This window comes from Nipponia nippon, unplaced genomic scaffold (assembly GCF_047370975.1).
Source record: "Nipponia nippon isolate SJK-2023a ecotype South Korea unplaced genomic scaffold, ASM4737097v1 scaffold_3, whole genome shotgun sequence".
NCBI lineage: Eukaryota > Metazoa > Chordata > Aves > Pelecaniformes > Threskiornithidae > Nipponia > Nipponia nippon.
Window position 1 is genome coordinate 116,266,134 of NW_028262347.1, and position 13,990 is coordinate 116,280,123.

A 13,990-nucleotide genomic window follows, 5' to 3' on the forward strand; every position below is an offset into this window, starting at 1 on the left:
CCAGTTGCTCTGGTCACCAGCTGGGTGATTATGTATTGATAAATCTGGGATGATGTTAAAATGCAACTCTGGAGTTGGGTTAATTAACTAAACCACTGAAGGTCATTTGAATACCTCCTCAATTTTATGGGAGCAGTTTCAGCCAAACCTCCTTGTGTACTAATGAGTTTTTCCTACCAAAGGTCCATACCTTAATATCTCTGTGGGTAGGTAAGATCTTACTGGTCAGTGGAATGCTAGGTAGTTCTTGTAATCACAAGTACACACAGAATTTGTACACCATGAAATATCTTCCCCAAAACCCTGACTTTATATCTTCCTTAATGTGTATGGAAACTGTAATCCAGTAAAACTCAGGGAAACAGTGAAATTGCTATAGTACGTTTATTTTCTGCTGCTGTATTTTTAATTTTATTTCAGCTCAATAAAACGGTATTGTGTGTTTTATATCTTACATTGTTTTTCCTTTTGTCCATCATCACTTTGCCCACTTCTAAATGAAGGAGAGAACAGAGGTATGCTGGGTAGGGAGAATTGAAATGTGCGGGCAAACAAGTGGCAGATTCTCTTTTCTTTCGGGTTTAGTTATGCTAGGAAGATAAACCACGAGCCATTACATTTTCTGGCTTGGGTGCCATCATGAGAACCTGGTGGGGAATTAAAGAAAGACATTGCTAGCAGAGAACTAAAAGTGCTGCACAGAAATGAGCATTTCCTACATCTTCTGCTGTAGTAGAATCCACCAGACGTGGCAGTGTGAATTCCAGATTTGCAAGAAAGATGCTGTTTTTCCATGGCTTTAGCTTTGTAGAGAGGATTACTTGAAATTCTGGGCCTCTTTCAAGGATAAGAAGGGAAACTCTGTTTGGGAGGATTTAGAGGTGAGATCTAACTTCTCCCTTGTGTCACTGGCAGAGTTCCCTTTACTCGGAGGGCTTCGGTGTTCTTCAAGATTTTATTCTAGCTATGTTTTTCCAAACATACTGTTGAATCCTCAGAAGACAGCTTTTCTAGTCCTTGCATAGCTGGTTATTTGCAAAGGTCTCTGTGTTATCTTAAAGGTGGAAAGATGATCCTGAACCTGATCCTCTGTGCAGGCAGAGCTCCAATGTATATAACTGAAGAAGGACAGATCATGATGTTCACGTGTCCTTAAATGAGAGTGTAGAGTATCTTTGGTAATTGTAAGAGAGGTATATAGGCCCATTCAAATGTAATGCAGGGTGCCGTGGAACAGCAGTGGGAAGGCTCAGCTGAAACATCATTTGCTTATGCTGGGGATGCTTCACCAAGAACTGTAGCGATATAGTCCTTTCAGAAGTGGTTCTGTTGCTTTTAAGGAAGGTTGTTTTAAGGGCACGTTTTACTTTATATGGCAGCAATTCTGTTTTTGGTTGCTACCTCAGCATCCCCCAATTCCTGCCTATGGCACTAAGTTTCTTCAAAAATAAAGCATTTCAGCCTGTGAGAAGCTAAATTATATATATTTAATAAAGGGGGTCCCTCTTGAAATTCAGTGACTTGTGGCATGCAGAGGATCAAAGGAGATCATCAGATAGTCCCTTTTGGTCTTTAATGTGTCAATTCTAGGATACAAAGAGATCAAAGAGAAGCAAAGGAATTCAGGCTAGAAAAAGTGAACCATGAAGTCTAAAGATACACAATAAAGTCTCTTGTGCCAGGGTAGACTTATCCATCATGACCTCTGGGGAGCAATGACTGGAGATACTTTTGTGCAATTCACTTTTTATCTGCTTCATCAGGCAAGCCACCAGCACAGATGTCTCCTGATGCTCTTGGTTTCAAACGAACAGTGGCGTAAAGGATTGTATGCTTAGAGTTTTGTTGTTAACTTCATTGAGACAATGTGTGGATTTACAGTCAGAAGGATGGAAGATGCGGGCATGAGGTGGTGCAAATGGCGGTATTGCAGCCCCTAAATGCCCACAGTAGTTAAGCAGTGTGGGGACTTTTTATTATCCAGTGACTGAATACTCCTCAGAAAGTCCCCTTTCACGCTGTAACAAACCAAGTGGTCAAGCAATTAGAATATTTGACAGATGTGACACTGAATCTCAGTTCATATTGGACTCTCTGCCTGAGAATGGATGGTTAGAGGGAGGTCAAAAGTCAGACATGCTCTCTGTAGCTGTGTCCTGGTTTAGACTGGGATAGAGTTAATTTTCTTCCTAGTAGCTGGCATAGTGTTGTGTTTTGGATTGAGTATGAGAACAATGTTAATAACACACTGATGTTTTAGTTGTTGCTAAGTAGTGGTTTCACTAGGCAAGGACTTTTCAGCTTCTTATGCTCTACCGACTGAGAAGGCTGGAGATGCACAAGAAGCTGGGAGGCGGCACAGGCAGGACAGCTGACCCAAGCTGGCCAAAGGGCTATTCCATACCATATCATGTCATACTCGGTATATAAACGAGGAGAAAGCTGGCTGTGGGGCCGCTTCTCGGGGACAGGCTGCGCATTGGTCAGCAGGTGGTGAACAATTGCATCGTGCATCATTTGCTTTGTATATCATTATTATTATTATTATTACTACTACTATTTTATTTTATTTTGATTATTAAACTGTTCTTATCTCAACCCACAAGTGTTCTCACTTTCACTCTTCCAATTCTCTCCCCCATCCCACTGGGGGGCAATTGAGTGAGCGGCTGTGTGGTGCTCAGTCACCAGCTGGGGTTAAACCATGACAAGCTGGGATATAGACATGTTGGAGAACCTGGCAGATGATGATTGCTACATATAGCTTATAACTGATTTTAATTTTTTAAAATTTTCATCTTTTATTACTAGTTTACATTTTTACTGCTACTAGAAGACAGTGGTTTTCTTGTAGTTCCCATGGCATTTCATTTTGTTCCTGTTGAAGCAGAAGAAACAGGGTTCTAGACCCAGCATAGGAGCAGGGGAATAGAAGCCTCATTTTTCTTCAGTATCTGGATTCGTTATAAGTGGCATGTTTGGTTTTGTGCGTTTCATATTTTGCAAATAAATAGGATAAGCCTTTGTTCTTAAACCATAATTTTTTTTCCATTTGGTGTAAGTATGTGCCTTCTCATGCATTTGTGCGTGCCCAGCAAGCGCCTACTGAGGCATAACTCCTACACCTGGAGCAGCTGTAACTGCTTTCCTAACTAGCAAATGCTGCATAACAAAGCAGAAGACTTCAAGGATTCTCCAACCTCCTTTTTTTTTTTTTTTAAATTACTAATGTGGGTATCACAGTGCATGATGATGTCACACAGAATAAATCCCTTGAGTCAGTTTTAACTGATACATATAAACTTTTGAAATGGTATATTTTTCTTTCACGGAAAGAGCACAATTATATTGGTATTTTCACAATTCTGTTTCAGATGACAAGAAGCAGATGGTTGCAAATGTTGAGAAACAGCTCGAAGAAGCAAGGGAACTGGTACGTTTGGCTTTTCATATGTTAACTGCAAATTCCTAGGGAAAATAATAGGATCATTAGTGGTTACATTTAACACACGTGATGCCCTAAAAATACTTAACAATAATATATCAGAAAATGAAATAATATTTTTTAAATCGTTCTTATTTGATGATATGAAATACCCCAGAGGAGTGTATCTTTTGTTAGTCTTGTATTAAGTGATTTAAGGTTTGCATTATTGCTGTAAGCTATTACAGGCTGCTACAGGCTTTTAGTTGTGGATTAGGTCTTTTACTTTAGGAATTGAATTAAATATTTGCACACCTGGACTGTTTGGTTTTTTTCTTGTAGGACCCATGATCTACTTGATTTAATCTCTCTGATTGTGTTGTAGAGCAGTCGATCTTTTTTTCTCTTTTAGCAAGTGAGGCATAAAGATATTTAGTTGTTTGAGGTCAAGGGGGCAATGGTGGTGTGGGTTACTGATCCGAGAAGAGTATATATGTTAACCAAGCGTTAGTTAGTGGTCTGCACTGACAGAAGAAAGCAATATATGTTGAGCAACTGTGACTTTTTTGGTAGTTTGTTCCCATTACAGCCTGTCATGTCCTCCATCTGGATGGAGTATAAAAGTAAAGTTTTGTAGATGTGGACTAACTGAGCAAAGGTGTTGGTGACAGTTCAGATTGACTTTTTCCCACATAGCCAGTAGTTCCTTGCCTTAAGTTGCTTTTGTTTATTGCTTGCGAATGAGTTTGGTTAATCTAGTGTCAGAAATGTAATCTGACTGTTAGGATAGGGAAAGGAAATTAGTTCTCCTAGCCTGCAGGTTCTTATAATTGGGCAACTTGAATCAATGATTTGGTTACTAACTAAATAGGAATATTGAAATTCACTTTTTAAAGTGGCATAGGAAGAAAAAGGTCTCTAGAGTGTTTGTTGATATACCTCGTGCTTTTGGTTTGAGAATCGAATTACTGTTGCAGACCAGAGCATTGGAATAGCATCCAGGAAAGCTGGATCTTGGGATAGCTCCACTGCAGCTTTACTCTGTGAGGATGACAAGGTGCCTAACCTCTCTGATTTGGTATTCTCGGTGAGAAACATGGTAAAATTACTGACCCATCTCATGAGGATGTTTTGAAGATATGTTAAGGCCCTTTGGGCACTTTCATATTCAAACAGCTAAAAATCCAGAAATGTTTTTCATTTCCTTTTCGCTACAACTTGACATGGAAAAAGAGCATAGCAGTACAGGGAAATTGTAGCACGGGTGGTCTGATGAAAAATAATTCAGATTTGGTTTTCTACTCAAAGTAAGATTGGAAACGGCAGAAATTGAGTTAATGGCTCATTACTTCTCTCCTTATGTCAGAAAAAGATCATCTAAATTTGTATTTATTATAAGATTAAAAAGTAAATCCTGTATCTGTACTTCTGTCCTACTGATGATCTTCATTTAATGTACTGGCTTTTCTTTCACGCTTTTGTTTTAGATCATGTTGCTAATGCTGCTAGACAGGTGCTTAATTCAATTATTGGCTTTAAGCAATTACCTAACATGGTTGTGATTAATGTCAAGGCTTGGGTTTAAAAATCAATTCGAACAAACCTGCTAATAACAGAACTGATTAAAAAGATCCTCTTTTAAACTAAAGCCTACAGTAGAAAATCAAAATAAACCCAATTCCTTGCTACTGGTAGTTTTCATACATTTGTTTGCTTCATTGTCTTGAGTAGTAAAAGCTGGGTTTAGCTGGTTTTGTTTTATTTCCTTCTTGGCTAGGAAATAACCCTCTCATGTATTATAAATATTATTGTAGAGATAATTTATTTACATTGACTAACCATTGATTGTTTTAAAACACTGTCTGCTTTGTTTGGGTAAAATCTCTGGTGTAATTGATTTGATCTATGTGCAGAACTGACACCAAAACTTTTCAGACTCCCAGGCTGCCTTTTCAAGCCAGAGCTGTTGAGTAAGAGGTCTCTGGAGAGAAATCCTATCATTCTATATCCCTTGTGGAGTATGTGAATGTTATTTTTACCAGGTTTTTAAGAAAGGTGAATGTTGTGATAACCTTAGGGAAATTCTTTAAGTGTAAAATCTAACGTGCTAGAAGAGATGGAATTAGAATTTTTGAGTGAAATTTTGCTTTTAAGAAGAAAAAACTGTCTCTGTGTTAATTGCCTTTATGTTTTATGAGGGACACATCACACAATTGTTGTGTTGCAAATGATAGGTTATTCTTATCTAGACAAAGTGGACTTTTTAATAACGCCTGTAAATACAGTGTGGTAAATGCGAGGTTTTTCTTAGTTAGACACTTGTTTTTTTTTAATATAGATCTCTTTTTTAGTTCCAGGACTTTAGAATCAGAATAAAATAGCAAAGCTTACAATTTTCATAAAATGCTAGCAACTCTCCAGAGCAATTTCCATGTGGAAAGGTTCCTGCAGGAGGGGGAGACTTATTTTGGAGTCTCAATGGACATCATCATCAGTGCTACCTTATTTTGTTGTATTTTTTAATGGAAATACCAGTGGCTGCACTCCTTTATGCTGTATTCAGTGCTGGGAGTGTACTGGGTGGTGTTAGGAGCAAACCTACCAGGTTAAACACCTGAGGAGCCTTAAGGATGGGGCCTGATTTATGAAATTGAGCAAGAGTTAGGTGCCAAAATGCTCAGCTTCACCACAGTGGTGGCAAGTTTGAGCTTTTAGGTTTTCTGAAGAAAACTTGAGCTTCTACAGATGTTTTGAGATTTAAGTGACAGGTTATTTTTAGCTTTTAGTTGAATTTAGCTCTATTCTTGCTTGTGTATGAAAAATATGATTTTATGAGCAATAGTATGAGGCCTGAAAGTGAAGATGCATGAAAATTAGGTTGCATTTGCATTCACACCTGCTTGGACCATTGTCTTCTGCATGAATTTGCATGGAAATTTATCAGCCCAGCCACAAAATGTGCCTGTTTAATCTCATGATGACAAAAAAAAAGATACTAAATGTTGGTCAGCCTAAATATGCGTGCTTCATCATTGTTCCTTGGACCTTACACTCTCTGATACTGACTGTTTAGAATGAACATTTTGGATTTGACGGACTGTGGTCTGATCCTTGCTGCAAATTGTGTATTCACTGGGACATGATTATTTTTCTATAATAGATAAGAATAGATAGAATAGATGATATTTAGAATAGATAAGAGTAGATGATTATTTTTCTATACTAGATAAGAATTGAGACTTCTTTAAAGTATCCTGACCTTGCATATATAATTTTATATATATGAGGAATGTTTTCTATGTTTATAGAACATTTGAGATCAAATATATTGAGATGAAATTGATAAGAAATAAGCCATTAACTCCAGCTATCGGTTTAATTTATAATACCCCTTTGGAAAGTTAAACCTGAGTCAAAGAACTGGGTAGAATTAGGAATTGCTTTGTATGTTTCAGTTCATTACTGACTATTTAATTACAGTCTGCTTTACAGTTTATTATTGAATATAATTTTGTATAATCAGAATAGATCAGGCAGAATGACTTCTGAGTATCTGGTAATTCCATTGATTAAATTCAAATACTTTTCTTACGATATGAGGATGAAATTTCAAAGTGTAAGCAAGTGATTACGTAGGAATAAACTGTAGCTGTCTCTTGTGAAGACCTGTAACCAGTAGCTTGTGACCCTAATTGAAAGGCATTTCTGTTCCAATGCTATGTTGCTCAATTGAGATCAGTAGGAGGGGAGTAAATATTGTTTCAGGTGCCTACAGCAACCAAGGAGAGGTATTCTTTTATCTTTTTAGGGTAAGTTGGAAAGATTTTAAAAGGCAAGTAAGGGATTCTTCAGCTGTGCAAAATAGAATTCCTGAACAGACAGCACCATGTAGTGGAGGCTCGATGACCCAGTGGGCAGGTAGTTAGCAGGCAGCTCAACCCTGGTTTATAACTCCTTTTGATTTTCGGTACCTCTGTGCCATATTCTTGCATTTCAGGCCGCTTAGTATTCTACATGGCAAGAATAAATAGAAAAAGCTTTTGGAAGAGATATTCTGTCTCTGATGTTTTAATGCATTCGATTGTATACAATTTCTTGAACAGTATTGTCATTAAACCCTGACATTCAGCTATTTACTATACCTATATACAGATTTGGGATGCAGATTTAGGCAGTCAGTTCAGGCTTTGTAATTCTGCTGTGTAAGCAGTATTTAAAAGAACAAGAATTATTTTATTAAACATAGAGGCTGGTGGTAGGTAAAACTTTAAACATGTATATATGTACGCACACACATGTCTATACACAGATACATGTATATATGTACACATACTTGTGTGCATGAGTGTATAAAAACAAATAAAATACCTTTTTCAGCCAAGGGTTTCCAAAACCACACAGCTAGGTGGAGGTAGGCTTTCTTCTGAACTATGCTCATTTGCAGGAAGTTATTTAACCTCAGTTTTACTATTTTCTTGTAATAAAATGTATTCATCACATTTGGAATTGAAATCCAGAAATGTTTGGCTAGAATCATTCCTTCTAAGTGTTAATAATATTAATTTTGTCACTTGTTTATTGATTTAAGGCTGTGTAAAGATTTTGATAAATTGTTTATATATTGCAGAATAAACAACATTTTCTTGATAAAGAAGGAATATTTCTTAGTATTTGTGAACAATTTAGGTAAATTCATCCTTGCTTTAATTACCCTTTTGATTTCCATGTCTCTTCTTTATTTCTACTCGCTAGCTTGAGCAGATGGAACTTGAAGTTCGAGAGATCCCACCTCAAAGCCGAGGAATGTACAGCAGTCGAATGAGAAGCTACAAACAAGAAATGGGAAAACTTGAAGCTGATTTTGTGAGTTTTTAATATACTACATAAAGAAGGCATCTATGAGAATTTTTGAAGTATAATAATGCAGTTATTCAGGCAACTAAGAGGGTACTTCTACTAGTGCAAGAGATTAATTCTGTGTGTATCTTGCTGTATTTATGGACAGATGAAAACCGAACTGAGGAAGAGAACTTTTTTTTTTTTGTAGCAGTCTTGTACCAGTATTCAAGTTGCTAGCCTTCCGTCCCTTTGCCCTGGATCTGAATTGTTTCTGTGCCATTAAACATTGTGAGTGTTCATGCTGTAGGAAAAATAGTCAGCTTTTAATCCTGTTTCTCAAGGAATGACTGGCAGAACATCAGAATTAATACGTAAATTATAACATAAGTATTGTCTGAGTGGAAAATAATGGTTCATTTAAGACAGTTTCTAGTAATGTGGGCAGTAACATGAAAAGCAATATAATCTCCTATCCATGGAATTTTTGAATGCAGTTTATCTCGTGCACTTCATTTCCCAGTCTCTGTGATTTCTTTTCCATTGCACTTAGATTCTTCCTGGCTTTTGTATAAATCGGTTATAAATACTAAATTTTTCAAGTAATGGATGCAAACTAACAAGATTCCCTTGTCTAGGGGCTTCTGCTACAGTTATCAGTCCTTTTTTGTGACTAGAATTTACACTGAATAGATTTACATAGAGACAAAACTGTTTCCTTTAAAATCCTGAAAAAGTTCAAAGGGATTGCAAAGTGTACGAAAATGCTGTGTTAATTGGCAGCAGCTCAATTCCTCCAGGGTAGGGAGAAAGAAATAACTGTTGGCAGTATTTTCTATTCACTGGAGAACTGTGAATTTTCTCGGGTTGCTGGCAGCAGTTTATTCCTTCAGGGGAGGGGAGTCAATGTTTATACCTGCAGCCAGCAAATACAGCTGACTGTCACTTCTCTGTGCTTCTGCCAAGTAGAGAATTCGCACAAAAATGTATTAGTTAGAAGATGGTTGCAATTTTGTAAAGTTTGAGGAATGTTAGGATAAAAAGACTTGCATCGAAATTTTGAGATGATCTCATGCTGTTCTGCTGTAGGAAGTGCATATGGCCCTACTGGCTAAACACTGGCTTCCAAGAGAGAGCAATTTCTGGACCAGTTGTGAATGCTGTTTATCTTCTCAGATGTGGGAGAATTCACTTTCAGCATATATTTGTTGCTGGCCTATTTCTCTGTATAGGCAGAAGGGGGGAATTGGTACTTCCATATTCCCAGGCAATAGGGAATGGGAAGAGTTCAGAACCAGACACTATGGAAGAAAAGAAACATGCACGTGTGGAAGAAATGCATCAGAGCACTAGGAGTTACCTGACTGAAAGAACGTAAGTTTGTGCTCAGAATGAAGGAGCAAAAAGAATGTGAGAAAGAGGAAGAAACAGATCATAATAATGGGAGAAAAACAATGGCCCAAAACCCAAGGATGGCATTCAGCAGAAGATCAAGGAAAGAAGGTAGAATGAAGGATGGAGCAAAGTACTGAAAGAAAACAACAGCTATGCTTGGAAAAATCTCAGTTATATAGAAAACAGTGTCGCTACAACTAAATTCCCTACATAATTCCAGTTTCTAAGTACTAACATTTTTCTAAGTTTGTATGTGAGGGTTTGAGAATCTTTTTGGATTAGTCTCCAGTTAATAGCAACTTGTTGGAAACTATGTAACAAAATGATTCCATTTTGAGTTCAAAGAGGGAAGAGGAGGAAGGAAAGGAAATGTTATTTTGACACGATAAACTGCAGGGCCGCTGAAGGTAGGAAGTTGAGAGTATTTGCTGAAATGAAAGTGCTTTTGAGTGTTCTGCCTGAATATTGTCCTGAATGAGTTGTGACCTGTTTGGCTGTAAGCAAAGCATATAAAGTAAGAGCTTTAGCAGGCCTTTAGGGAAAGCCGATCTAAGTACTTTTAAAATGAATTTTATAGGTGAAGGGAAATTCTTAACTGGGAATGATATTGGCAGTTTCGGGTTAGGATCAACTTACAGGTTTGCTGCTCAAAGTTCTCGGCTCTTCCAAAAGGCATGCAGATGTGAGCTTGTAAAGTTAAGTGTTGTTCTTTCTAAACGGAGTTGGAATCTCAGCTGGATCCCGATGTATTTGGCTTGGCCGTTCTTCTTGTGTGAAGCAGCATGTGCACTGAGGAGAGGACATTTCTCAATCGTCTCGAAGTGTGTGTTTCATTTTAAAGAAATAATCTCTGAAAAGATTTGCAAAAAATATATACCTCAGTCTTTTTCAATAAGTTCTATATTTCAAACATGAAGTGAACGCAGAACTGGGACTGGTAGTTTTCTTTTATATTCACCAATTTATATTTGATCTTGTGGTTCTTTGCATGTCTTATAGCATCTTGAAAATTTGCCCTCACCCAAGCAGTTATGGAAAACAGCGGCATAGCAACGTACTTAAAAGTTAGCAGACGGAAACATGAAGTATGTGGACTGTCCACAAGGATGGACAACATCAGGGTTTATTTGTGACATGTAATATCTAATTAGTGAGTTTATTTGATCTTGGGCAATATGTGTAAAAATGACAAAACACTGGACCATCACTTTGATATTATTTACGACATACTGTGTCATCTTAATGAATATGTAGTGGTTTTTTCCTGTACACTTTACTATGCCAGAAGTATATTCTGAAATACATGAATTTGAGCTTAGTTGAGCTGGTCTTTGAAAAGTTACTTCAAACATGGCTTGTTCGTCTCTAACTTTCTAATCAAATAGGAACAAGTTGCAAATAGGAGATTTATTTCCCCTCATTGCTAAGCCTTGTTATCTTGAGTCATGCCCGTGGTTAGTTACCGGTGCTCTGCAGTCCAGAGGTGTGTGTGGAGGCAATGACATCTACCCCATGCACTGTATTGCACACAGGGAGTTGGTAACCGACTAATTGCATTAAGTCATATCCGAGGAGAAAAAGCCACCTTGCTCCATCTTGGCCCACCGTCTTGGAGAGGAACAGTGGGAATGAAAAAAAAGAATAGCTCAATTTTGTCATTAAAGGTAAACAGATAGCATAGCACTGTGCATACGGATAGGGAAAATTAACAAAGCACGTATTGCACCTCAGCTTAAGGCAGCAGTGGTTTCTGATGCTTGCCTCAGTGCTGTGCAGTCTTCCATGGGGAGCAGGTGCCCGGGGAGAAATACAGCAGTAGGGCAAGCATAAAGCGATACTTATTTGCAAAAAAGCTGTATACACCTCAAAAGGCTAAGTTTCAGGCTTGCTTACTATGTGTGATAAACGTGTCAAAACAGAGTAAAACTGTTTGTTAAACCTTATGTTGTCTTTTTGAACTTGCAGGTGTAAATCTTGGGTTTATGATCTTATTTTCAATAGTGTATACCAGTACCGCATTTTTATAGCGGGGTTTCATTCCTGTTAGCTCTCGAAAGCTGTAGTCCCAAACCTGCAGTGGCTCTGGGACTCCTGCACGGACCAGGCTTGCTGGGTTGCAGACTGTGGTAATGGCTCTATCGTGTGGCCCAAAGTGGAGTTGCAGACCACGTACTTAGGCTTTCTGTGTTGATTAAGGTCTTGGGACCACCTACGAAGGCGTTCCTGAAATGTAAAACATCTTCCTATGAGCAGGTTTTTTTTCCTGCACCTGCCAATGCACCATTATGTGGTTTAATCTTGTAAATATTTTGTTTTCGACTATTTCAGATGTAGAATGTCCATGGTGACTGCCTGCATGAAGGGAGTTCTGAATGCAGAAAAAGCCTTACATTTTGTTGTAGTCTTTTCAGTACATGGACTATAGGTATTGTTTATTTTTTCAAATAAAGCATTTTTTTGTTAACTGTTACCTGAAAATAGCCAGTGATCTTTAAATAGTGGGGACATGCAGTGGTAAAGGGCTTTCCAGGTTTTCTAAAAATACTTTGATGTGAATCTGTCCCAGTTCATGTGAAACTGTAACTATATAAACTTAGCAATGTGTGGCTATCTGCTAGCATTAGTATTCACCCCAAAGGTTCCATGTACTGGCTCAATGTCAAGGCACTGTAAAAAAGAAAAAAAAAAAAAAAAAAAAGGCAGGACATTTTCCTGAAAAGCTTACAGCTGAAGTATGAGGCATTCAAATAGATGGGGAAATACAAAAATCCAGTAAGACCATATTACACAGTAATATTCCTATTACAAAAATGAGTACTACACAATCAGAGCTGAAAGCGGGATGGGTATATTCAACACGAAAAAGAGCCATCAAATAAAAGAGGAGGCATAGGGACTGTTCCTATTCTGTCATGGCAGCACAGAGGCAAATTTTACAGGTAGCGTTTGTTATCAATCCAAGAGACAGTACTCATTCCTTTTTAAAGACTCAGATGAGGGTGGTGAAACACTGGAACGGGTTGCCCAGAGAGGTGGTGGATGCCCCATCCTTGGAAACATTCCAGGCCAGGCTGGATGGGGCTCTGAGCAACCTGATCTGGTTGTAGATGTCCCTGCCCATTGCAGGGGGGATGGATTTAGATGACCTTTAAAGGTCCCTTCCATCCCAAAGCATCCTATGATTCTGTGATTCGGTACTGATTTTGGTTATTCTGACCTTCAACTTAAAAGCAAGAAAAAAAGAGGGGGAGAAACCATAGATTTATAGATAGATATATTGTACAAAATTTGACTAAACATTTAAACGTTTTTGACATTTAACAGTAACTTCAGTTCAGTCAATAGTGAAGATATATATTCACATTTCATATGTCCTACAGGTTCTGTTTAAGATAATTGTTAAAATGGCAACTACTGTTAAGCTTTAAAAACATTTAAGGAGATAAACAATGGAATTTCATTTGATAAAGTTAGCTCTTTTGTGTGACTCAAGTACCACCTGAGTCCAGAAGCTCATCTGAACAACTGCTACAGCTGTGTCTGTTATATTCTGGCTGCTTTTTGCAAATATTACTACCCTTATTTCAGGTTCAGTCACCTACCCAGGCAAATATTCGTATGGCTGTAAGCTTAATGAACAACATTTGTCAAATGACAAGTTAATGGCCTGTATCTTTATGGCCAGAGTCTTCCCTAGCTTTCCAGTTTGAGCTAAAAGTTTAGAGACTTAACTGTTGCTGCTGGATTATTTTGATTTATAAAGCAAAGCATTATTGCTTTATAATTACAGAATCAGAAACTGTGTGGGGGACAGATGTGTGTATCTTCATAGTTGTATCCCAACAAAGTTATTAAAAACAGGGAACCCACCATGTGTACGTGTTATGTATGCATGTGCACCCTGCACGGGCAGGCACGCGTGCCTGTAGTGAAAATCTGATCTTGTTGACAAATTTGAAACTTTTGAAATCAGATTAGTTTTCGTTATGTGAGTAGTACAGCTCTTTTGAAGAGAGCTGTGGAGCATTTGTTTTAATGCACACAAGATTGAACTGATTAAGTTTTAGAAGAAGGAATTTGAAATATCTGGCTATGTACTCTGACAATCTTAATTTTGAGAAAGCATTTTGTGAAGAAAAGTTCCTTCACTGTGCCATTTTTGTAGATACTGTTGCCTTCTTAAGATAAGTAATCAGTCCTCCACACTATACTCAAACTGCTCTATACAGAGGCACTGTTCTTTTTTCCTGTGTTCCTTTTCTAATAACTTCTGATACGGTATTTGTCTGCTTGACTGCTGCTGAACATTAGGCCAACTTCTTTTCTATAGAGGAA

The 13,990-nt window shown here is 37.8% G+C and overlaps 1 protein-coding gene across 7 annotated transcripts in view; it reads left to right on the forward strand.

The window, feature by feature from the left end:
• The window catches only part of VTI1A (vesicle transport through interaction with t-SNAREs 1A), a 284,394-nt gene that overhangs the window by 5,483 nt on the left and 264,921 nt on the right, over positions 1-13,990 (forward strand). For all 7 annotated transcript variants that reach the window (XM_087768273.1, XM_087768269.1, XM_087768270.1 and 4 more), the window contains exons 2-3: positions 3,375-3,433; positions 8,177-8,287. In XM_087768273.1, the coding sequence (XP_087624399.1) occupies positions 3,375-3,433; positions 8,177-8,287 (170 nt within the window). The remainder of the gene's footprint in view (positions 1-3,374; positions 3,434-8,176; positions 8,288-13,990) is intronic.